Source organism: Cucurbita pepo, chromosome LG19, assembly GCF_002806865.2.
Source record: "Cucurbita pepo subsp. pepo cultivar mu-cu-16 chromosome LG19, ASM280686v2, whole genome shotgun sequence".
Taxonomy (NCBI): domain Eukaryota; kingdom Viridiplantae; phylum Streptophyta; class Magnoliopsida; order Cucurbitales; family Cucurbitaceae; genus Cucurbita; species Cucurbita pepo.
Genome location: NC_036656.1, coordinates 4,745,464 through 4,770,578, shown reverse-complemented (window position 1 = coordinate 4,770,578; position 25,115 = coordinate 4,745,464). Strand labels below are relative to the sequence as shown.

General features: G+C 34.5%; 3 protein-coding genes and 1 long non-coding RNA gene across 5 annotated transcripts; 2 read left to right on the top strand and 2 right to left on the bottom strand.

Annotated features, from left to right (window-relative positions):
* Position 1: 1 nt before the first annotated feature.
* Positions 2 to 14,325, bottom strand: LOC111781617 (RNA cytidine acetyltransferase 2-like). The gene is made up of 26 exons (XM_023662307.1): positions 13,963 to 14,325; positions 13,599 to 13,690; positions 12,915 to 13,086; positions 12,643 to 12,765; positions 10,975 to 11,148; positions 10,521 to 10,631; positions 10,289 to 10,422; positions 10,113 to 10,206; positions 9,347 to 9,445; positions 9,003 to 9,139; positions 8,748 to 8,845; positions 6,888 to 7,011; positions 6,635 to 6,722; positions 6,422 to 6,521; positions 6,299 to 6,351; positions 5,465 to 5,641; positions 5,347 to 5,384; positions 4,059 to 4,152; positions 2,307 to 2,486; positions 2,065 to 2,173; positions 1,925 to 1,994; positions 1,701 to 1,848; positions 1,208 to 1,336; positions 869 to 994; positions 660 to 725; positions 2 to 569 (listed from the first exon to the last, which is right to left on the bottom strand). The coding sequence occupies exons 1-26, from the start codon at positions 14,065 to 14,067 to the stop codon at positions 318 to 320; spliced, it is 3,093 nt and encodes a 1,030-aa protein (XP_023518075.1). The 5' UTR covers positions 14,068 to 14,325; the 3' UTR covers positions 2 to 317.
* Positions 14,326 to 15,418: 1,093 nt separating this feature from the next.
* LOC111782193 lies at positions 15,419 to 15,970 on the top strand. The gene is made up of 2 exons (XR_002813067.1): positions 15,419 to 15,506; positions 15,591 to 15,970. It is a non-coding gene; the product is annotated as an uncharacterized LOC111782193 (long non-coding RNA).
* A 2,784-nt stretch (positions 15,971 to 18,754) lies between these two features.
* LOC111781093 (protein SLOW GREEN 1, chloroplastic) lies at positions 18,755 to 22,031 on the top strand. Of its 2 annotated transcripts, none has more exons than XM_023661522.1 (4): positions 18,755 to 19,429; positions 20,650 to 20,796; positions 20,919 to 20,999; positions 21,616 to 22,031. In XM_023661522.1, the coding sequence occupies exons 1-4, from the start codon at positions 18,785 to 18,787 to the stop codon at positions 21,799 to 21,801; spliced, it is 1,059 nt and encodes a 352-aa protein (XP_023517290.1). In that variant the 5' UTR covers positions 18,755 to 18,784; the 3' UTR covers positions 21,802 to 22,031. The 2 variants fall into 2 exon arrangements, with proteins under 2 accessions (XP_023517290.1, XP_023517289.1); XM_023661521.1 differs by having other exon boundaries at positions 21,607 to 22,031.
* A 278-nt stretch (positions 22,032 to 22,309) lies between these two features.
* LOC111781868 (glucan endo-1,3-beta-glucosidase 8-like) lies at positions 22,310 to 24,635 on the bottom strand. The gene is made up of 2 exons (XM_023662595.1): positions 24,091 to 24,635; positions 22,310 to 23,591 (listed from the first exon to the last, which is right to left on the bottom strand). The coding sequence occupies exons 1-2, from the start codon at positions 24,438 to 24,440 to the stop codon at positions 22,481 to 22,483; spliced, it is 1,461 nt and encodes a 486-aa protein (XP_023518363.1). The 5' UTR covers positions 24,441 to 24,635; the 3' UTR covers positions 22,310 to 22,480.
* Between the last annotated feature and the right edge of the window lie 480 nt (positions 24,636 to 25,115).

The following is a 25,115-nucleotide window of genomic DNA, read 5'->3' as shown; positions in this document are numbered from 1 at the left end:
GAACTTGAATTATCTTTTTTAAAATGCAAATGAACAATAATAGGGGAAAGACCCCTAAAAATTAAATTTAAGGATGGAATAGTTTACATAATATGAGTCAACATCCGTCTTTTCCTGTAATTTCAACCTAAACTAATAAAGGAACAAAATCTAAGGCCAAGTAGCCATTACTACAAGCCTCTTCTCGCCTTTTCCTGTAATTTCAACCTAAACAATAAATAAAGGAACAAAATCTAAGGCCAATTAGCCATTACTTCAAGCCTCTTCTCGCCTTTCCTAGCCTACTGTCATGGCTGCTGCTGCTGTTGCTCTTCTTTTTAAGCCTTCTTCTTTTTATTTGATTTGAAACCATCATCTTTACTTCGTTTTCTACTGCTCTGCTCTTTTTCTTTCTTCTTCACTTGCTTCTCTGCCTTCGTTTTATTGGATTTTACACTTACAACTCCGCCAGAGGGAATCTTTCCACCACTTGCCAAAGCACCATCAAAATCAACCTCTCCGTCCACAATGGCATATTGTTGCAGCATCCCAACATCTAACGACCCCTCATTCTTCATTTTCATTTTCTCCTGCATTTCCATTCCAGCAAAGAGTTGATTTAAAAGATAAGCGTGTGTGCGAGCGCCATCTGCATTCATAATATGAAGCATGAATCTTACCTCAACTTGTTTTGCGCCTTCCTTGAGATCATCATCAACAGTGATCTCATGGGGTTCCAGTGGAATCTGCAGTAAAATCATGCATTTGTAGCAATAAATATATCCCCATTCTACTTGAAATCTTGCAACTTTGTAGTAAAATTATTTGGTAGGTTCAAATTTGCATAAGACACAGCAAGCATGAATTCCCGAAGATACTAAATTTTTACCTCTCTCATACGTGGCATGGTCGATTCGATCTCCTTGGATGCAATTCCATTAAGATACTTGTGAAACTTTTTCATGACTTTGATAAAAAGTGACAGTATCTGTTGCCTCTCCAACTTCATTTGTCCCTGTAAGTAATACGATTTCCAAAAATTGATACATAACATTTAACAATTAGAATGCCCCCTCCCCACCACCACACACAAAAGAAAACAGGATAAGCAGCAACTACTTGGCAACTAGTACAAAAAGTAATTAACAGTGGACCAAATTACACAGATTGATGAAGTTTGTGGTAAAACAAGATTTAAAACAGTCATAAGAAAGACTATGAAACAAACCTCAATATGAGTAACATTCCGTAACTGCAGTCCAGTACAGAGCAATACAGATGCCTGTGTGTACGACAAAGTAACTGGAAGTTTCTCCATGAAATACAATTGTGCAAGTAATGGAACAAGATCTAGTATCTGTAAATCAACAGAAAAAGAATATTAAATCGATAAATTGGGCTTTGTATTCTTAAGGATTGGTATGCATACAATAAACTGCAGATAAAAAATCTCATGAACTTTCTACGATATGATAAAGTTTAATAGGTAGATTGAGAAACTCCCATTGGTTAGGGGGTGAAGAAGATATGAAGTGAAGAATATGAAAAAGCTTTTTTAGTTTCATTTGATTGAAGCAGCCATAAAATTCATTTCCATTTTAGAAGTGTACATAAATTCAATGCACACCTTTTCGATAACATATGCATGGAGGTATGAAATCTGTAGGAATTTTGGAACCCACATATACATCTACAAGAGAGATAGGGGATGGAAATCTTACCAAGTGGAAATCAACAAGATTGTCTGCATAGGCTTCCAATCGCTTCATATCATGTGCTGACATAAGATATCTGATTGCATTTAAAAATTCTTCGATAGTATCCTCCGAAGGATCTAGTTCCGTAAAGTTGATTTTTGGATCCAAGACACTGGGGGATTTTAAGTCGAATTATCAATTGAAGAAGAAAAATGCATATTTAGTAGTTAATAATCAAATATACTCACCTCATTGCTAGCTTATATTCCATTCCATGGAAACTAAAACCCAAGAGTCTAATAAACCTTAACCTGAAATCTGTGGATCATAAACGTAGAATCAAATACCAAAGATAGCACAGGGAAATAATTAAATGTAAAAACCTTACCTTGATAAAATGGACCGAAAAATCCCAACTGTGAAGATTCATTAGCTTCAATTTCATCATTGTTCAAAGGCTTTAAGACCATGCAGGTATGCTCACCCGTCACAGTGCTCTTAATACATGAAAAGAAAAGGGAAAATATTAGATAGGAAAAAAACATTCTTTACCTTCTTTTTTCATGTGAAATCAGCAAATAGAACCATTAACAATTTTCCAACAGCGTAAAATCTAGAATCCAACTCAACTGGAATCTGGCCAATGTAGAATGGGGCAAATTTATGTCTCCTCCAAAAGCGGAAAAGATCCAAAGTGAGTCCAAAGGAAACACCAAGGTAGTGAAGCTTCTCAGGTCGTCGTTCACGAAGAGATACCAGCAGGGGAGGAAGATCAGTTCTAGGCTTTATGCTTTCTTCTAATAATGAAACCTGCATGTACGAATCAAAGATAAGGCCAAAACTGTCGTGGTAAACTAATTTGCACCGCTGTAAAAGCAGTCAGTAAATGGTAATGATCTTGCATAAAAGGTTGATACATTAATATTGAATATTGAATCTAGATAAAAAAAAAAAAACAAACAAAAAAAAAACAAAAAAACAGACAAACTGCTGGCTTTTGCAACGCCCATATTGCAATTAACTGGTGAAAATACACCAGTATTATATTAGATATTTCTTATTAAACAAATGACGCGAACGTCAACAATAACAGTGCAATGCATCTTGCTAAATTTTCTATGTCATCATGAATAAAAAGGGAGAAAGATTTTTGTTCTTCTGTCGTTAAAGTGAGTCATTTCAAATGACATTTTTTGTAATAGCATTTTTTCTGGATAAGAAAAAGAACATCCATCACCAGAAAGAAAGATACAATAGGATAGCGGGAGTAAGGCATCAACCCCCACATAAAGAGCAATGAGTTTATGAAATTTATTATCAGTATTCATTGGATTATCGTGTATAATCATTCATCTCTCGTAAGGGTCAGTGGTTTCCCTTCCAATACTTCCTCCCCCTTTCTATTCCCTAGTGAGTTTGATAAGTACTCCACGTCTTATTTAAATAATGATAACAATGAATATTTCCAATAACAATAATAATAACAATAACAATGAGAAGGTACATTGTGCAACTTCAATTCTAAGACATCCACAAGTGAAGTGATTTCTTTCATCTGTAATCCACAACCTCAATTCTAAGACATCCAAAAGTGCTTGTGCATAACCGCATAAATATGCTTGTTTCCAGTTTTAGATATTTTTTTATGATAAACTGAACTTTCATGGGCACACAAAAATAAAACCCATAAAAAAATAGTCAAGCTACAAAGAAAAAGAAAATATCATTGAAACCAAAACTCAAAGAAAATATAGAATCTATAGAATCTAACAAGGTATCAAATGTTGTTATTCCTCAAACATTAATAATTTGTGAACACTTCTGTACGTGAATCAATTTCTTTTAGTATAGGTGCCAATTATCGAAGGTATCATTGTTATCGTCAAGATCAAGGTTTAATATCAGAATAAGCAAGTTATCCTGTGCATAAATCTAAAGCATGAAAGAGAGCTCAAGTGCGAAGGAACATATAACCATGACAGCTTCCTAAAGAATTTTAATAAAGAATATACAACTCATTTCAGCTTTTGTCATGAGAAAACTTGCTCTATATTGATACTGGGTGCCTGCATTACTATCTCTATTGAATTGCTTAATCTAAAAGAACTTGCTCTGAATTACACATGGCTTTGTGGAGTAGTTTAATACTTACCATGTTAAAAACTCTGTACACTCAACCCTTTGGTTATTTCTCATTTAATTATGTGGAATCTTTTATACCTCTAGGTTTTCTTGTTACCTTCACAAATTAGAAGCTCTAGCGTCTAATTAAATATAAAGAAGGCATAAAATTAAATTGTGTTTCAACATAAAAAGAAAGCCTCTCTAAACTTTAATTTTACTTAATATGCTCGAGAAAGAGAGTATTCATAATTATGTGACCTTTTCTGCAGCTTCAGTGACTCTAACATGGGCCTGAACGTCCCCATCTGATATTTCAGCTTCAGTAATAGGAGCAAACTGCCCTTCAAAGTACCTGGTACATGGTGCATCGAACGATTTTAGTAACGGAAAAGAGGAAAACTGAGTACGTACGACCTAAAAATGTGTGATGCCTTCTTAATATAGTGAACTTGAGGTAGTTTGGTAGTTTCCTTAAAGTTCAATGTTTCATTTGTAATTGGATTTTAGTTAACTGATTACTCTATGAATTGAAGCATTAAGCTCCTGAATGAAATGGGGACTTTGGGACAACTTCATTGAATATAGTTTTTTCTGTGAGAACTCTTCAACAGAAGCTGGTAGGTTAGATTATTTCCTAGTGTTGCTATATTTTATAGGAGATTTATAAGGAACTTTAGATCTATGTATGTGGGATATCACAGTCCAACAAGTGTTATCTTTGTTATCAAGATGCAAAATTGACTTGATGTATTGTCCAACAAGTGTGATCTTTGTTATCAGGATGCAAAATTGACTTGATGCTTAGGGGTAAGGCTTAATCTTAATGGTTTCAGTTTTGTTTGACCCAATAACTTGAAACAACTTTACATGAGAAAACCAAGATTTCATTGGGAGAATGAAAGAACACAAATGAATTCTCAACAGTTTAGACTTATCTAGGAAAGAAGTTCGACACCTGGTCACTTCTGTAAGATCTCTATCAGCTTCTATCTCAAATCAAATTTATGACTATCTCAAGATTTTTATTTATCTTTTGATTGTTCATTTTTGTAGTTATGGTCAGACTCTTGTTTTTTCCGTGCAGTTGTATGCTTTCATTTTTATCAATAAAAGCTCGATTTCCTTTTTCTCAATAAGAGCCCAATTTTGGGCTGATCCCATGGCCAAAGAGAGAAAACTCTTTAGCTAAATCTAGTGAGATCTTTCACTTGAGGAATTTTGCTAGAAAGAAATTAGAGTCGTCAACAACAAGCTCAAACTCATTTGGATTTTTTTCAACTCTTATAGTTCATCCTTCTTTGCATCATTTATAAGACCTCATAACTTCTTTGGCTTGAGTTTTTTTTTAATATCTTATCTCCTCTTTTTGTAATTTCTTACCATTGAACTTATTCTAGATAAATCACCGTTTAGATTTTAGTTATTTTTACCGCTCATGAACAAATTCTAGAATCAAGAAAAAGAAATATTCAAGATTGTCCACAGCTTCAGATCTGTAAAGGGATCAAAATTGTAAAATCCAACTTTGCTCAAAGTACTTGCATACCTGGTCAAGAGTTCTACTGCTTGCGACCCATATCCAAGCTACAACAATGAAATTGCACGATTACAAAAGCTTTACACAACCTGATGAGCACACTTATAAAATATAAACTGTGCATTACCTTCATGGCACTTGGATGGGTAGCAATCCGTACTATTCGAGCACCAGAAAGACTAGGAAAATTTGCTTCCCGAAACTGTTCACAAAATTTCCATGGTATTTGGTCCCCAAACGGTTGATGACCAGAACTCAAGTTTTTCATTGCAGATTTACGTGAGATTTGTCCTTCAAGGCAAACCTAGACGAAGGAAAATGGAAACAATTACGAAATAATAAACATAGGAACAATGTCAAGATTTTAGATATCTGATATGAGGCATGCACAAATCTCAGACAACCAAAATACAATTACGGGAAGAAACACTAACATTAAATACGAGACAAAGAGTAGACCTATTACATCTACAACAATTTCTCAAATTATAGCTTGATTCCATTAATAAAAAGTTCGATTCCCACAGTAGTGCTTGCATGATGCAGCAAAATAAGATTTTTTTTTTTTTTTTTTTTTTTTTTTTTTTTTTTTNCAATTGTTAGTGAAGACTTCGAACTTTACAACTTTTCTAGTCGTTTTGATTTGGACAAGTCCTAATCTTCTAGAACAAAACCATCGGAATCCCAACTCTAGAATGAGTCTATATAGACTTATGCAACATAAGCAACAAAAGTTTAGATTTGATTCAAAATTCGTGAACAAAAAGAACAATTTCTGAAGCTATACTGCAGAAGGTATTCTCTCCCACTTGCTATCATCCTAAAGATGGAATGGAAAGTAAAATAAACAACCGAGAATGAAAATATGAATTGGGGTTGCATTTATCCAGTGGATTCAATATCCCACCCCCAGAATAATGATGATACTAATAATAATAATAATAATCAGGTAGGTGCCAACCTGAATGACACACAAAATATCTGGAAGTTGATTACTGGTCTCATCAACAGGGCCTGCATGGAATCCACTGTCAGTAAAAACCAGCTGGTCACAAGCTGACATAGACGAAAATACAAGACATACCAAGCAATACAAACAAATGGTGTGCTGGGGCATCTGCCATTAGTTGTAAGTCGTTGGGAGAGTTTTTGTAGTGAGAAGCAACATAAAGAGCCATCATTCGCTGCAAAAATAAGAGAACCAGAAAACATAGAGGCATATAACACAGTAACCCAAGTTTCCAACTAAACATATACAATCATGAAATGTTGATAATACTATTCAACATCAAATTACCTGTAAAAACAGCTCACTATCTCTGTGATAGGAAAAGAGTGTGTCTCGATTGACATAATAGAGGTCACACTCACTTGGCGGAGGCAATCTATTCAGCAAAAACGAGGCAACATATAATTACAAGTACATTTGTTTATTATTTATTTAACCTGGTTTTATATATTTATTTATTTTAATAAGAAATCTATTTAATTTTATCTATAATTTTTCTTCTATTCTCCCTTTATACAAGTACATTTGAAAGACAACTAACCTATTAATAGGCGGGATTGAACTGGTCACATCCAAACAAAGCAACCCATGAAGCCATTGCTCAATGGGATCCCCAGAAGCGTATCTAATAGCTTCACTCAGTTCAATCTTTTTGAATAAACGACCTACATTCATAAATGCGTGAGACATTAACAATAAGCCAAAATTGGAATAAAGGGTTTGTTTAGCAGACAAAAAAATATATACATAAATAATTTTATGAAAAAGAACTTCATTAAAGCAAAAAGAACATATTTTTCTTCAAGAAATTCACTGTCTCTAAAATACTAATTGACCAGAAAAATCACGAAAAGCATTTCTAAAGCCAACATGCTCAAGGAGAGAAACCATTATAAATTTTCATCAACTCAAGGTTAGCAAGATTTTATCAGATCATGACTTACAAGTTCTACGAAACAGAAATCACAACTATAGTACTAACTATTTCCTACTGGAAACAGTTCAGCCTGATCAAATCGAAATTTACAAGTTGAATGGTAGAGCTAGCCCAAACAAGGGAGGGTTATTTTATCAATGAACGAAAAATGAAAATATAAATCAGGAGCCTTGACTCTATACTTTCATTAAGAGAATGAAAAGATAATAAGGATCAAAAGATACAAACTCCACTATGGAGTGAAAAAATAAAAACACAAGAACAAGATTAATGAGAGATAAAAATGACACTATGCAAGTAAATATCATTAATATAAAAACAAATAAAAAAATGGAAACAGAAAATGAAGCCGTCAAGCAAGCCGAATCAAAATGCTTGAACCGAGGGAGACACTTGTTATCGAGGATTCTAGACTTTCCATCCAAATTTCTGAAATAGGGACCTTAATCGAATTGGACCAAATAATAAAGGGCTTTGAAGGCAAAGAAGGCCCGATTAGTCGCTGAAATACGTTCTCCTTCAAAATTTACGAGAACACCTATTGCATCTTGAAGCGAGAATAGCTTAAACCAACCACACAGAGAATAGGAGCATCCAAAAAAGAGAAAGGTTAAGAGAATCCCCATCTTCAAAACAAAGCGTACCTACTGATGGCATTAGAACAAAGAAAGGTAACTTCTTCAGTAAACCACTTTTAAGTATTAAGGCTTCCATTAAGAACATCGAAAGAAGAATGCTTATTTTCTTTGGACATAGTTTTTCACATCACCCAATATCTTTGGACAAGGATGATAACATAGCTAACTTTCTAGTCACTGATCTTACTGTGAAAATTTCTCAAACTACTCGAAACTCAGATAATAAAGACTCAACCTAATTTCGATATCACAAGCGTTCTCTTACTTGTTGCCAGATATCTGTGGAAAAAATCAGGATTTTTCATCTCCTTTTAGACATTTCTGTATCAAATACCTTCCTTCCTTTAGATAGAGATCAAAAAGGTCCTCCGAAGTAAAAGACGATCACAATATCCTGATTTGAGAGAGGACCCAGTTTTGATTTATTATCCAGCAATGATATCATTGAGACTAATGATAATTCTATATTCTTTCTCTTTGATTCACAATGGAGGGTTTAGTTTCACATGGAGCAAAAATGAAGCTTTTGGTATACAGATCTGCTGGCGGCCTATGCTCAAACCTTGAGGGATAGATGACAGGAATTATTCACAAAAAAGTTTCCAAGGAACTCGAAAGACTTAAATTATTGAATGCCAAGGAAATAAATTACCAAATTGTTGTTAGCCACGATGTGATAATCATGAAATCATGCAAATAATTCGAATAATGTTTCAACCACATAAAGGCGGAAGTACTTTTAAAGTCTAAACAGAACAGTAAGTTGCATGCTACCACAGAATCCAACAGGTTGGCATGTAGGACTATAAGTCTAGTTCGTAATTACCGGAGAGAGAGCCTTCCACGCTCTTATTAGACACCTGGCTTTGCTCCTCCAACTGCTGCAAAAGCTTTAATGATAATGATCGACCAGTACCCTCATACCTTTAGGAGTGGCAAAAGAAAAAAGAAAGATCACTTGAGGATCAAAGGGAACTAGAGAAATTAGGCATTAAAATAACTTCAGAGGATTCTTTCTAACATAATACATCACAAGAAACTAAATTACAAATGAGTTAATTAAAAAGAAACGAAGTAATACCCATTCACAGTAGATGAAAGGAAGACCAGGTATGGACCAAGTAAAGATTTAACAACTGGCAATGGTATGGCTGCAGCTTCATCAACAACCAACAGCTCAACCTGAGAAAGCTTTTCATGCTCCTGTGGCTGTATATACTGCACAACAAAGAGAATACAAAAAGGAAAGTCATATATATTTTCCCGAATAGAAATCTAGCATCAGAGCCTATGATGTTATCTCAATAAGAAACAAGATATATTATTCTTTGTCTCTTGTTACCAAAATTCAAACTTACCTCAACAATGGAATAAACATGTTCTGCACACAAAAGGACAAAAGAAAAGGTCAGAGAATCTATCAACCTGAATTGTTTGTCTGTGTTGTTTGTAGATATTAATGCGCACTGTTGCTTTCTTGAATTCAGGGTTGGTACTCTTCACCACATCAAAGTCTATATGTTCCTGTAAACACATATAACCTTCACAAGCTAAAACAACTAGTAACCTAGTCCAATATGGATCATTGATATAAGAGATGATAGGCAAAATGGCGGTTCCCAGAGTATCCCCTCAAACACCACAGGAATCAGAAATATCCATTTCTAAATAAGATCTAAACTGAAAGTGTGAAGATACCACAACATCTATATAATTGCCAATAGCCGGAAAAAATTGACACCCTATTATGATGAGCGGAAACTCAACAAAGATAAGAAATGATGTTAAAAAACAGAATCTGCAGTATTGATGTTTTATAGCAAGAAGCCTCATAGCAATACAGCAGAATGGTTGTGTACTTTAAAAACAGGAAAACATTGAAAGGGTGTCTCAAGATAGACTGAATCTGACCAAGTAAGATTTCTAGCAAGAGGATAGACAATTTGGATTTGATACATAACATGACAACGGCAGTATTTCAGATAACCAATAGGCAAATCGTTTACCACAAGCAACCAACTTGAAAATGGTATAGTTCTAAAACATAAACCCGTGAAGTTAGAAAGAAGGAAAAAATTAGCTTCATATATATTCAATTAAACGACTCAAAAATAATTGTGTAATAAGATTTTTCACAAATTCATAGGTGAGATTAGGAGTGCCATACAAATGAAACAGAAAACAATCTTACCTTATATTGAAGTTCATTGAGACCCTTGCAAACAAAATCGAACAATGTTTTAAGATTCTCAGGACTGGGTGCAGTAACAAAAATATTGGAGTACCTTCAAAATAATTACTCTAGTCAAAATACAAAATAGTTCTTAATCTAAAAGTGTATTCGGGTAATAGATTTTAAAAAAGTACCCAGCAGCAACAGCTCCAGCAACTGCTAATCCTAAAGCAGCTGATTTGCCCCGACCACGACCAGCGAGCAATGCAACTGTACTTCGAAGTGTCTTGTCCAAAATTCCATCCAAAAATGTAACAACAGCCCTTCCCTATCAAATATTAAACAAGGACATTCACAGTCTAAGTCGTGAGTGAAAAATACGGGCAAATAATTATAGAACTAAACTGTAGCAGAGATAATTTAAACCTGGTCCAGCGTACAGCACTTCTTTATAAGAGGACCAACAGGGAACTCATCATTTAGCTGTTCTTTTAAATTCTTAAGGTCCCATTCTCCTTCAGAAAGCCCCTCCGAGTCCTTTGTAATAGAAATAACATTGTTAGATAAATAAAAATTACAAAGAAGAAAAGGTTGTCTCGTTGGATGAACTAGTGGGTGTGAAGCTTTTAACAGTGAGTGAAGCATCTATAGTTTTATTATTCTCAGCTCTATTTGATTGTAAATACCTCTAGGTTCTTGATTTTTCTCTCTCTATTTTCACACCCTTTGCATCCTTTGAATATATTTTTTTTTCATTATGAGAAAATGTTTCTTGTTAAAAAAAAAACACCATATCTAGGTAATTGCATGTTGGCAAAAAATTCATCATATGATCTCAAATTGTCTCCACACTTTGAAATTTACAAATGTTGAAATATACCTCTTTCACTGCAACGGGAGTAATTGACCTTATATGGGAAGAAATTGGTAGTATATTCATTTCGTCATCCATTAGAACGCATGCTTTGCATGATGCAAGTGACAATAAAAAGCGTTCATTAAAACGACCAGCTGCCTCCAAATGGGATTCAGTTCGATACCTTCCATGAACATCCTGGCAACAATCATCTGTGAGCTCTTCTTCAAATAATAACGAAGCACAATACCGGGTACAATGACAACTATCATAGTCTGGCATCCAACGAATTGCCAACATTTGTATCGTAAAAGAACAATTAACATTGTACTCAAAGAGTTCAGATAAAATTTCAGACACGAAAAGAAAAGATGCCAATATTAAAAGCAAAGAGACACAATTATAATTGCTGTATGTACATAATTATCTACTGAATACTAAGCAATCTACAGGATTTCAAAAGGGAACCATAGTGTCCAAGGCAGGAAAGCTATTACCCACGAAGCACAGACACTAAAGTATCATTAACAAGTTCAGCTTGATTTTCTGAGTACTAGGAATGCAATTAGCAAATTGTGATTTTGATTTTTAATTGAATTTGTTTAGGTTTTGATTCACTTTTTACATTTTAGTTAAAAAAATTGAACAACGCAATGACCCAACCCAACACAAAGAAGGGTTGAGTAGGGTTGGGTTGTCCAATCTATTCAATTCTTTCGAGCAGTGGACCCAACCAACCCGACAAGAAAATCCTCCCAATCCAACCTATGTACACTTAGTATTGTACATGTCCAAAACTCTAACTCCTATTGGATAATTAAATTAGAGAGTTAAAATTTTCATAATTCTATTTCATTTTAATCTTTTTAGTAAAAGGACTTGAAACTATATGTAAGAGAAAACCTATAAAAATGTTTGCAAGGTCCTTGATTTTCTAAAAATGAAAGAGTGACGTATGTTTGAAGGCATAGAGAGGGATTATAAATTTGATTGTTCTTATTATTTTGGTTGCTCCAAATGGAGTTTAATTGATAGGAACTTTGGTTACTTTCCCCTTTTCATATTAACAACGGTACCGGAGGACCTTTTGGCAAATACTGGACAATGATTTCAAAAATCCCCCATCCTCCTGTAAATATCTATAAACGACTTCCACTCACTGTCAGAGCTTCCCATCCTTGAATTCATTTGAAACATGAGAAAATTTCAGATGACAGAGAATATGGTCAATCGGTTCCCTTAACTGAAACTATGTTGCTATTTACATTGTAGTGATCAAAATAAATGATTGTTCCTATTTTAGTTGATTTCATTCCCTTTCCAATCAACAAATGGAAATATTAGTAACATAAATATATAGGAGATTACATCAACCAAACATTAATACTCCTATGAAAGGGTAAAAACTAATGACTTCAAGAATTTAGACTGATTGCCTCTACATAGGATAATGCTAAACATAAGAGAAATTGTTACAGTGTGGACATATATATATATAGATAGATGAGAAGAAGGACCAGTTTAGGGTATAGTGGAGTTAACTAGACACATTTATTCAGATTTATAAAGAATGTTTGTCGTAGATTTCCCATCAATCCTTCAATATAATTTATAACCTTACATAAAATATAGCTCCAAATGAATTCACATGCTTCCGCAGAAAATATTTGTAAAAGAATAGAAACCGCATACCATGACCATGGTGTAAAGACTGGACAATGAGGATAAGGAACGAAGCAGCAAGATTATTAATCCACCACCTTCCACTGTTTCTATGGTTCTTGCAAGAAGATTTGGTGTCAAAGCTTCAAAATCCTAATGCCAGCAAATGATGATTATAAAATGAGGAGATGATTTTTAGACAGCCAATAGCTAACTATACGAAAATCGATATGAAATAAAAAAAAAATAATAATAAAAAAAAAAAGAACTAACTAACAGTTACAGAGTATGTGATTATCTACCTGAAGTATGCACATTCCAAAGGTATTACCAAGAATCCTTTCTGAATCTTTGTACAAACAATACGTTATTCCTCCAGTTTCAAGGAAAAGAGAAAAAGGATCAACCTTCTCAGGATCCAGAAGCCCCCTCTGCATCAACTTTTTTACTTGCTTTGCACGTTTTTTTCTATGACTGTCCCAAATAATAGATCCACTCAAATCTTAAGCATATAATTATCTGAAAATTTCAAGCTAATAATGATTACAAGAACAAAGTACAGCTCTAAGCGTGACAACCTATATCAATGTCAAAACAAGAATTAATGTTAATTTGAACAATTTAAAGAAGCCTAAAAATGATTAATTAATTTTTTAACGAATAAATATAAGGTCCTTAAACTTCTTGCAAGATGATCGTAACACCGTGGGCATGAGTATATATACAACATAGTCGACTCAAATGCTTTGACTTTTAATTAATGAAGGTAGTTTTTTTAAGTGAAGAATCAGGCCATCATGAGCCTACCTCCTTCCTTCCCCTTGAGGTTGGAGGTTCAAAAACTATTGACAAAATAGTATATACACAAAAGAAGCACACTTGTTTACTTAAAGTTTCAACATTGAAACCTGACAATTTCCAACACTTACTTATTTGTTCAGTTTGAAAGCCAAAAAAATTTGACAGTTCTACCATCGAGAACTAACCTGCTGAGCTCAAGTTTATCTCTATAGCACCAAAGCACATTTGGCCGGGATTTGATCGTCGCCTTACTTAACATGTAGTGGAGATTTACAATCTGTAAATAGAAAACAATCAAACATATGCTATCTTTTCGCTTATATGAAAGTTCAGGACTCAAATATATAAGCCATTAACATTGCTACATATTCTCTCAACTGGAATTCAACGCCAAAAATCCATTGGACTAAGGCCAAGTAACCCGCCCAACATCGTCAACAAGAAATACCCAACAATTATAACTTTGAAACAAATAAAATCGAAAAAAAAAACATCCTCTCCCTAAAACAAAATCAGTGGTCTAATGAATTACACCAGTAAGAAAAGCACCTGATCCCGAGACTTGTCACCGATGATGACGAACATGGAGCGATATCTTGATTTGACACCATTCTCAATAAGAGTCCTGATACGCTCGTCTACTTTCTTCCTCATTCCTTGAGTAGTATTGTTGCAAAAGTTGTGCTGAGACTAGAGAGAGAGGTGGCCGCCTGCGTGTAGAGAGCGGTGGCCGCCGTGCAGAGACCGCCTGCGTAGAGAGAGGGGTGCCGTGCCGACCGCCTGCGTAGAGAGAGAGAGGGGTGCCGTACCGACCGCCTGCGTAGAGAGAGGGAGTGTAGAGAGGGATGGCCGCCGGCGCCTGCGCCTGCGTATAGGGTTTTGAAGGGAAGCGCCTGCGTGTAGGGTTTTAGGAAAAATTCTATTTCCTGTTTTTTTTTATTTTTCTCTATTGTTTAAATATAAATAATAATTCTTCATAATTTACTACTTTATTAATACCTAAAAATAAATTATTGGTTCTATGGTTCATATTTTCATTATGCTATTATTTGATAGGGGATTTGAGTGACGTGCGTACCTCTCAATCTTTTCAAATATTATGTCATATTGTTTAAATATAAAAATAAAAAATAAAAATAATAACTCACTGTAATTACGGTACTATTTTATTGTAATAATTTATTATTTCATTATGTTGTTGTAACCCGTTGTTGTTCTTATAATGCGTTGTTGTTGTCGTAACCTATTGTTATTGTTGTTGTAGTTGTTGTAATCCATTGTTATTATTATTACTGTAACCCGCCCACCATCATTAAGAAGAAATATCCAACAATTATAACTTTGAATAGTAGCTTGATCTACCGTTTATGCTTAAAAAATAATTAATTAATTTTATATTAAAAGATTCAAATTTATATTTAATAATTTTATATATTAAATATAAAAGAAATATTCATATATATATATACTTTAAAATATAATGTTTTATTTAAATATCATCTAATTAAAAAATATTTTTTTAATATATTATATATTAAAATTTGTTATTTTAAATATGACTCATGTGAAAATCTTCTCATTTTTTAAATATTCGACAGGTTTTTGAGTCAATGAAGATAAAAGATCTGGAACACATTCAAGTCATAAGAATGTGAAAATCTCTCTAATAGAGATATTTAAAAACTGTGAAATGACGATAAGTAACGAACTAAAACTGATAATATCTTGATTATAACAAATAATGATATTGAAATAATAACCTTAATGAATGGACAATACGTAGCGAACTAAAACAGATAATATCTTGATTATAACAAAATAATGATATTGACATAATAACACTCTTGATCCAAGAACGGAAAAAAAAGTTGTAACTTATCATAATTGGACTGCTTTCCAAATAAAAGAGAAATTAACTTAATGTGTTGCCATATTTGAAACCAAATATTTTCGTATAAATCTTCGATTAAAAATGAAAGTATCCTACACCTTTCAACCAAACAAACATATCAATTCAGTTTACCACCCTTTTTTATAAGAGATGGCAAAATTTTCTTGCTCCCTGGTCTTCATTGGTTTCCTTCTTTTCTCAGGTTTGTTTTTTAGATTTCGAAATATGTTATAAACTTTGAAGAATTTTGTACGTTTTAGTTTATGATCTATTTGATTTTTGATAGCTGCATGCATGTTGTCGGTCAATGCAATACAATGTGAAGAGAAGTTGTACGAAGGATGCGTACCTAAAGACTGTAGCGAGAGATGTTTACAAAAGTTTCCCAAATCAACATCGGAATGTGTACCAATTGGACAAATGCCATTTAACTATATTTGCTATTGTTTCCATGATTGCTAGAGGGTAATCAATCATGGTTTCTATCACAGTCTCCATTAAATAAAACGGTTGAATGTCTCTATGAATTCAACCAATCCCCCGTAACTATTTTATTTTTGCTTTTGTTGTTGCTTCCATGATCACTAGAAAGTGATCAATTATGGTTTTTATCTGTCTCCATTAAATAAAATGGTTGGATGTCTCAATGGATTCAACTTTTTTTTTTTAGCATAATTCTCCCTTTCATTCCTTCTGGCGTGTTTTAATTATAACTTTCATTGTCTTATTTGAACCGCTAACTTGACCTACTAATATAATGTGTTATAATAAATCCAACTACTTTTAGAAAAGTTGGGAGTAAAGAAACAGAACATGTATATTCCATCAGGATGTTTTTTTTTTTTTTTTATAATTTAATTTCAATATAATTTAATTTATAAGCTACTAATTTGTTGTCTTACCAGATCGCGTTTCATAACTTTTAATATCAGTAGTGTATTTTTGTTATAAAGAAATATTATCATGAAATACAGTATGTAACGTATGATTGTTATAGTAAATAATTGGACAATCTGATTCAACTCTTTCCCTCTATTGCTTCTTTATTCATCAATAGTTATCTTTAATCATAAATGAAATTAATTGTCCGTGGATTCAATTTGTATATTAACATAAATTAGTTATTAATAAAAATAAATATATTTTTTAATTTACAATAATCGGAAGGGAATATATATGTTTCTAGAATGAACTCCAACATAAGGTTATTTGTAATTTATTTTTTTTATTACTGTGTTTATTTTTTGTTCATTGATATATAAATTTGCCCCATAATAATACATTTTTTTTATTTAAAAGAACTTTGGATAATTTAAGATTTAAATAAGACCAGCCTAAGATAAAAAATAAAATAAAATGAGTCTTTTCTTTTTCTTTAATGGATAATGGAGACTCAAAATAATTTTTTTATTAAATTATTAAAAAAATTATTTTATTATTAACAGCTATTTTAAATTATTAAATCACTATTATTATTTTTATTTTTAATTTAATTTTTTTTTGTACAGAAGGAATTCACATATTTTATTTTGATCCAGATAAGTATTTTTTTTTTTTTTTTTTTTTTTTTGTAATAAGGTAAATTTAACGTTTTCGTAGATAATATATGTCTGAATTCTACCATGCTACAATTCTTAACTACTTATTTTATTGTTAAATTTTTATTAAATATCTATTTTGTCTTTCTCTGAGTTAATTTGACATAACTGGTTGTTTTTCATTTGGAGATGACTCTTCCCGTTTTGGCACTTAATGATCTCAATATTTCCTGCGATATGGTCACGTTATTATTCCTTGGTTGTAAGAGTGAATATTATTTCCACAGACCAACCCGAGTCATTCCAATATGTTTTGTCCTAACTTACATGCATTCTAAGAAAATTACGAGGAGGTCACCCAACATACAATTATTAGAAGCAAAACGCACTGATGTTTGAATTGATAATAACTTTTAATTTTTTTAAGCTTTTTTTAACATCCTATCCTCAAGGTTATTTTGATCTGGACATAGTCTCCATTCATTCATTTACTCATTTATTTGAGAGTCACAATCTTTAATAGTTGTAATTTATACGACCATACATACTACTTTGGTCTAGGTAGTTAAGGTCATGCCATAAAGATTAGTTACCTTCCATAGGGGTTTGAAGCTACCATAATTGACCTACTTTCCAATGAAGATATAAAAGTTTTTGAGTCACCATATTTGTCAAACAAAATGTGTATATAAATACAGACTCTACGGTAGCAAATGAGCAAACCGAGTATACATTCAAACACATAATTTTAGTATATTATAAACACTGATATTTTAGGAGATCGACGAACTTCTCTGGCTCCCTCTTTGTTCTTGTTCTGGCTCTCTCAGGTACGTATGGCTCTTTAGATGCCTTAAAGTTTTGTTTAGATGGGTATTAAAGTATGTATAACTTTGAAATTTTGTGCAACTGGTTGGATGGTGCCTCTAGCAACCCAAACAATGTGACGTGAAGATGTTCGAATATGCATGCGAGACTACAGGATGTCACCAAAAGTGCCTAGAGGTTTACTCAAATTCAACATCTCAATGTGTTGCCACTGTCATTTGTACAAGGATGTCTTGCTTTTACCCGTAAAAATAGCACATGACATTAAGATATATTCATTAAGTGACTCCACTACTAGACTCGCGAAATACAAATATATGTAAACAAATACATAAACAAATATATTTTAAATTATTAGTTCAACTACAGATACATAAACAAATAAAAGCAAGAAAAAAAAAACACCCTCTCTCTAAAAAAAATTCAGTCTTTCACGAGTCTAATGAATTACACCAGTAGGAAAAGCACCTGATCCCGAGACTTGTTACCGATGATGACGAACATGGAGCGATATCTTGATTTGACACTATTCTCAATGAGAGTCTTGATACGCTCGTCTACTTTCTTCCTCATTCATTGAATAGTATTGTTGCGAAAATTTTTATTTTTATTTTTATTTTTTTAAATATAAAATAATAATAATAATAATAATAATAATAATAATAACCCACAATAATTCCTCTTAACATTTTATTCTCAATAATTTACTGCTTTATTAATACCTAAAAATAAATTATTTGTAATGGTTTATATTTTCATTATGCTATTATTTGATAGGGGATTTGAGAGATATGACGTGTGCATACCTCTCGTTATTTTCAAATATTACGTCATATTGTTTAAATATAAAAATAATAACTCACCATAATTACATTTTATTGTAATAATTTATTATTTTATTAGTACATAAAAATAAACTAAACCCTAAACCATAAGCCCTAAATCCTAAACCCTAAACAATTGGAATTTAAAGAATTATAAGAAAAAAAAAAAAGAAAAAACCCTAAACCCTAAACACAACCTTGAGAACAATATTTAAACAAATTAATTTTTAACGAAGGTAAAAAATAAAATAAAATAAAATAAAACCCGTTCCATCGATTGTTCTGCAGCAATGGGTTCAACTTCAGCTTTCTCAGTCTGCTCCAAAATTGAACTTCCCGGACCCAAATTCTCAGGCTACAATGTCCGGCCATCGCCTAAATTTCGATTCACCATGTTTCGGAAGAATTACAACCCAACTTCCAAAAGCTTGATTCATTCAATTTCGAAACATTTCAATTCCCATATTCACGATGCTCTCTTCTCAAAGCTCTCCGAGTGCGACAAACGTTGTTTTCCTGCACTCCAGAGGAATTCATCCAACTATTTCGTTGAAAAACTTGTGGGTTTTCTTGTTTGGTTATTTATCTTCATGGGTTGTTTCAATGTAAGACATGTCGTTGCATTACCTGCTCAGACAAGCGGCAAAAGCCCAGCAATGGATGAAGATAGTGAAGAGGAGATGAGAGAGAGGATCTTGGAGCATGATTCAAGGAATATTGATACTCTGAAAGCTGTTTTGTATGGGAAAATGAGTAGCGGAAAGACAGAGGAGGCTATTAAGTATGTTCTGAGGCTGATTGATCTTGAGCCGGATGAGGTTGAATGGAGGCTTTTGTTGGCTCTTTGTTATGAGAAAATGGGAGAGCTGGAAATGGCTAAAGGATTGTTCATGGAAATTTTGGAGAAGAACCCTCTCTTGGTTAGAGCTCTGCATGTAAGGTTTTTACTTGCTATTTATGTTTCTTTAGATTGGTAGCTATCGTTTATATGTTATTTGGTGCGAGTTAGAAGCTGGGAATTTTAGTGTACGTGCTTGAACTAAGATGTTATCAGTATACATAAACAATGTGATGTTTGACTTAGGGATTCTGTTGCCAAATTTGAACCTTGAATTGAATGAGGCTGGTTACTAATGAGATGAATTGTTATATTATTGAAGGTAATGTTGCCAGTGACTCATATGAGAGCTGGTCATATGGTCTTTTACCTATTTCGATTCTCGGGTTAGTGAGCCGATGAATCAACCTCTCGTAATAGATGGATTGGTCTTGGGTTCCTTCCGCCACCCTACCCAATAATTCATAGGATTCGTTTTCAGTAAAATATTATATATTCATGAGTTCCTTCGTTCCCATTGCCTCTGGATTAATGGTGAGATCCCACATTGGTTGGTGAGGGGAATGAAGCATTCTTTATAAGGGTATGAAAACCACTCCTTAGTAGACACGTTTTAGAATCCTTGAGGGAAAACCCAAAAATGACAATATTTGATAGTGGTGGGCTTGGGTGATTATAAATGGTATAAGAGCCAGACACCAGGTGATGTGCCAGCGAGAGACTGAATCTTGAAGGGGTGGACACCAGGCGGTGTGCCAGCGAGGATACTGTGCCCCGAAGGTGGTGGATTGGGGGGTCTCACACCGATTGGAGAGGGGAATGAGTGCCAGTGAGGACGCTGGTCCCCAAAGTGGTGGATTGTGCCAAAAAAAACAATATCTGATAGCGGAGGGCTTGGGCTTGGGCTGTTACATTAATGGTTAGGTCTTTATTCTATAATGGAGTCTTTAATCGAACTAAAATTTGTTCTTGAATCAATCTTCTCGATCTCGCTCCTGTTTTGTTTTTACTTGAAGTACATTCTGACATGTTTTGATATAAGGTACGTTGTGACGTCCCACATTGGTTGGGGAGGAGAACAAACCACCATTTATAAGAGTGTGGAAACCTTCCCCTAGCCCCCTCAAGGGAAAGCCCAAAGAGGACAATATCTGCTAGCGGTGGATTTGGGCTGTTACATACGTACTAAAAACTTGAATATTGAGTATTGCGTTCCTAGCTTTCTAGCTGCAACGTCTTCTAGCGTTTCATAATTCATTGAAGAAGTGAGTTATGTGAATGCATAATTTGAATGCTTTGAACTTGCATTTTCTTCAGGGTCTGGCATTAGTGATGCATAAGAACAACGAAGGTCAATCTGTGTTTGAGATACTCAATAAGGCTCTTGATATTGCTCGTGATCACAAAAAGGTTACTGAGCAGAGAAGCATTGGGATACTAATTGCTCAAATGCATGTTGTGAAGGTCACTTGTAACTTTTGACTGATAAGAATGCTTCCCACCTACTTCCATGTTCTATAAATTTTGAACCAATAACTTCTTTGATTCTCCGGATTGTTGTCCAACAAAGTGTTTGTGTTTTCCAGGGAGAACTGGAGGAGGGCTTGAAGAAGTTTCAAGAACTTGTTGAGGAGAACCCTCGGGATTTTCGACCCTATCTTTGCCAGGTTCTACCCGCCCCTTTTATCTACATGTTTAATACCCTAGCTTACTAGTAGATATTGTCTGCTTTGACCCGTTATGTATTGCCGTCAGCCTCATGGTTTAAAACGCGTCTGCTAGGGAGAGGTTTCCATACCTTTATAAGGAATGCTTCGTTCCCCTCCCCTAACGATGTGGGATCTCACAATCCACCCCCCCTTGGGGGCTAGCATCCACGCTGACACACCGCTTGGGGTTTGACTCTGATACCATTTGTAGTAGCCCAAACCCACCGCTAGTAAATATTGTCCTCTTTGGACTTTCCGTCATGATTTTAAAACGCGTCTACTATGGAGAGAGTCTATCCCTACTCTGACTAGTGTCTCACACTTTCCGGTGGCTGACTCTGAAGCTATTTGTAACAGCCCAAGCTCACCACTAGAAGATATTGTCCGCTTTGACCCGTTACGTATCACTGCCAAGCTCACAATTTTAAAACACGTCTTCTAGGGAGAGGTTTACACACCCTGATAAGAAATGATCCGTTCTTCTCCTGAATTGATATGGGATTTCACACATTTGAATCAGTAGAAGAATCTGCATAGTAGACGCGTAACGTAGTAACATACCCAGTTCTTGCAGGGAATTATATACAGTCTACTGGACAAAAAAGAGGAAGCTGCAGAGCAGTTCGAGACGTATCGGGCTCTTGTGCCTGATGAGTTTCCTCAAAGGGAATTTATGGACGATGTCATGTTGTCAGCTACAACTGCAACACGGGAACAGTTCCAGAAGGAATTTGATGCTGAATTTTCATCCAAGAAGTGAACCAAACAAGAAAAGGGCACTCTGGCTATCAGTTTGAGAGTGTTCTTGAATGTGATAATATCAACACCAATGCACCCGATCTTATTAGAATTCTGTAGTTAAGCGTGCTTCGAGTATTTGAGTGGACACTCTAATAGTATTTATGTTGAGCCACTTTAAAACGTGTCGAGAGTGTGAAATCAGTGTAATTGGAAAAATACATTAATAAAAAGAACTACTTCAAATTAAATGGATTCGACGCATGAATATCATTTCAGGTAATAGTCTGGTGTTAAGGTAGGTCAAGACAAATAAAATTGAAATGATGCAAAAATTTGAATTAAATGACAAATAATATTAAAAAGAAAAAAAAAAGTCACAATTATTAAAAAAATTGTGAATATAGTTGATATAATTTAAAACTTAATTTTATTATGTCTTCTAGATCATATTATAAAATTTTAAATGTAGATTTATGAATTCATAATTTGATGTACACGTGTAAATAAAATTAGTCCAATTTAAAATAATAAAATAAAATCTTTATTGTCGAATATTCTAGCTTCATCTCTCCTCTAGGCTATATCAACACTACAAAATTTGAACTTGGAAAATACCAAAAAGAATTTTAAAAAATAAAGAAAAAGAAAAAATAAAATAAAATGAATCCCCAAAATTGCCCGCCAAATTCCTTCACACCTCACAGCCCTAACACAAACAAGCTCAACACAAGCCCAACCATGGCCGCCGCCGCCGCCGCCGCCGCCTTCAACCTCTCTCCGGCGCTCACAATCTGGATCGGAAACAAGCAGTTCCCAACCGTCGCATTTTTGGTCACAATCTCGGCGGTTCCATCGAAAACACAGGCCTCCACGTTCTGATCCTGGATCTGAAAATATATGTTAAACGCATACGAAATTCTGCCTCGCCGGTCCAATTGACTGCACGATCCTCCGGCTGTCAAGGCCGTACAGTCGGAATAACCGCAAGCGTAATCCACTTCCTTCGCAGTTGGCTCCAAATTCTTCAAAGTCTGCCTCAAAACGCACCATTTTCGCTCCATATACTGCACTCCCTTCGCCGCCACCAGCATTTTGTCGTTTCCTTTCCCCGATAAATCCATTGGAAATTTAGGTTTTCCATCGAATTGAAAAATCCCCCAATGGCGCTCGAAAAAACCTGGCAAAACGCTTTTTGCGTTCTCGTCCAAAAGCCCGAACAAGTACACCTCGAAGCTCTCCTTCGGCCTCATTGGAGTTCCTTCGCCAGAGGCCAATTTCTCGAACAAGCCGTCGTAGAATCGTTTCGCCAGAGTTACATTCGCGAATACGTTGGCGTCCGTCGGCCAACCGACTTCTCCGATGACGATTTTCAGGTTGGGGAAGCCGACTTTCTTCAAGGACCAAATCAGCGTGTCGTAATTGGCATCGAAGACGTTAGTGTAGGATTTGCCATTGTCATTGTTGGCCTGTCCGCTGCCGCCGAAGAAGGCGTAATCGATGGGGAAATTAGGGTTTTGGTAAAGACTGAGGAAAGGGTAAATGTTGACCATGAAAGGGGCATCGTGACGGTCGAGGAAGCGGACTATCTCCTTCATGATACTGTAAATGTCTGGCCGGAATTGGCCGTCGGACGGTAGATTGGACTTGGCTTCGTAGACGTCGGCGTTGAGGGCAGTGGTGACCTTGATTTTTTTGCTATGGCCGGCTTCGTCGAGAGCTTTCTGTACGTTTTGCATCGCCGGAAACGTGACGTTCACAAAGGATCCATTGTAAGCCGTCAAGAAAGCTTCATTTCCCACCGACACATACCTGCACTTTTACCCCCACATTCTTACATTTCTTTTCTCATATTTTTCCAATAAACATTTTATTTTTTTTAATCCAATTATAGTTTTTACTCTTATAAATTTAAAAAATATATTTAAATTTCTCTTTTATTGTATAAAAATTATTATTATTCAAATATATATACCTACTATTTTAATTTTGAACTTCAATTTTTTTTAAAATTAATTAAATAATTATAATTTTATATATTTATTTATTTATTTAGAGACTTAACTCTCTATTTTTCAATACAATTTTTAAATCTATAATATTAAATTTAATAATATTTAAAAAATAAAATATCTAAAAATTTAAAATTTAATATTACGTATAGTTTTCTATATATATAAAAAGTGAGTGAGAATATAATTCTATCTCATGTTTTTTTAGTTATTGAATAGAAATCTCTTATATTTACGAATTTTTTCGGGTTAAATTGTGATATCACCAAAAAAAAAAGATTAGACTAAGAGGAAGGAACCTGATATCGACGCCGCCATCGTACATATGAACGGTAACATTCTCTTTAACCCAATTCTTAGCTTCGTTGTAGCTTTCAGCAAATTTCTTAAGGCGATCATTAGGAATGCCAATAATGGTTTCAATTTTAGAACCAGCCAGCGATGATACAGTCCAAGGGTCGGAATCGAAGAGCTTCACTTTTTTAATTCCGTTATCCTTCAGCAGGTTCACCACAATGCTCGGTTTCAGAGGGTGCGATGCCAATGTTCCCCAGTTCACGCCGATTCCTCCCTCTGCAACGCCAGCCGCCATCGCCGCCACGGTAATCACGGCGGCCCACGTGGTGGGGAAGATCGTTGCTCCGCCCATAGGGTCAATCTCTTGTAATGGGTGAGAGTGAAAATGGATGGTTTTTGGGAGTTGGGTTGTGATTAATTTGGGGAATGATTTGGATTATATATAGAGAAAGCTGTGATTTCAGGGTTGTATTGGAAGATGAAAGGGTCAAAATGAACAGAGTTCCTCCTCTTTAGGGGGGGACACAAGAACATGAACTTGGTTCTGTTTTAAACTAATTAAAACCATTTCTCTCTCCCTGTCCATGAAAAACATCTTTAATTTTTCCAAAAAATAAAAAAGAAAAAACCAAACAGACAAACTATAATCAGGGAGATGGACTGTCTCTACTAGATTTGATTTGGTCGTTTCTGATCTTATAAGGACAAGTAATGCATGCAAATACACTCTTTGTTTGCAAAGGATAAAATTCTACTTGATTGAAGATTAATCAATTTTTTATTCTTTCTTAAATTTAGAGTAAAATCTCATCTCACAAGCTTATAGTTTTCGTAATCGGGGTTAGTCTTATTAGATGAACACGACTCTCTACAATAGTATGATGCTCGGCTCTCGTGGCTTTGCTTTGGGCTTCCCCAAAAGATCTCATACAAGTAGATATAGTATTTTTGATTATAAACCCATGATCATTCCCTAAATTAGCCAATGTCAGACTTTCATTCAACAAGTCTCAACCTCTTCGTTGAA

Coding starts and splice junctions, on each gene's coding strand:
- LOC111781093 (XM_023661521.1), top strand. CDS start 18,785: ATGGGTTCAACTTCAGCTTTCTCAGTCTGCTCCAAAATTGAACTTCCC. Junction 19,430..20,649: donor TCTTGGTTAGAGCTCTGCAT/GTAAGGTTTTTA, acceptor CATTTTCTTCAG/GGTCTGGCATTAGTGATGCA. Junction 20,797..20,918: donor CTCAAATGCATGTTGTGAAG/GTCACTTGTAAC, acceptor TGTGTTTTCCAG/GGAGAACTGGAGGAGGGCTT.
- LOC111781868 (XM_023662595.1), bottom strand. CDS start 24,440: ATGGGCGGAGCAACGATCTTCCCCACCACGTGGGCCGCCGTGATTACC. Junction 23,592..24,090: donor GATGGCGGCGTCGATATCAG/GTTCCTTCCTCT, acceptor GTAAAAGTGCAG/GTATGTGTCGGTGGGAAATG.
- LOC111781617 (XM_023662307.1), bottom strand. CDS start 14,067: ATGAGGAAGAAAGTAGACGAGCGTATCAGGACTCTTATTGAGAATGGT. Junction 6,723..6,887: donor TCAATCCCGCCTATTAATAG/GTTAGTTGTCTT, acceptor TTTGCTGAATAG/ATTGCCTCCGCCAAGTGAGT. Junction 2,487..4,058: donor TCACTGAAGCTGCAGAAAAG/GTCACATAATTA, acceptor TCGTACATGCAG/GTTTCATTATTAGAAGAAAG.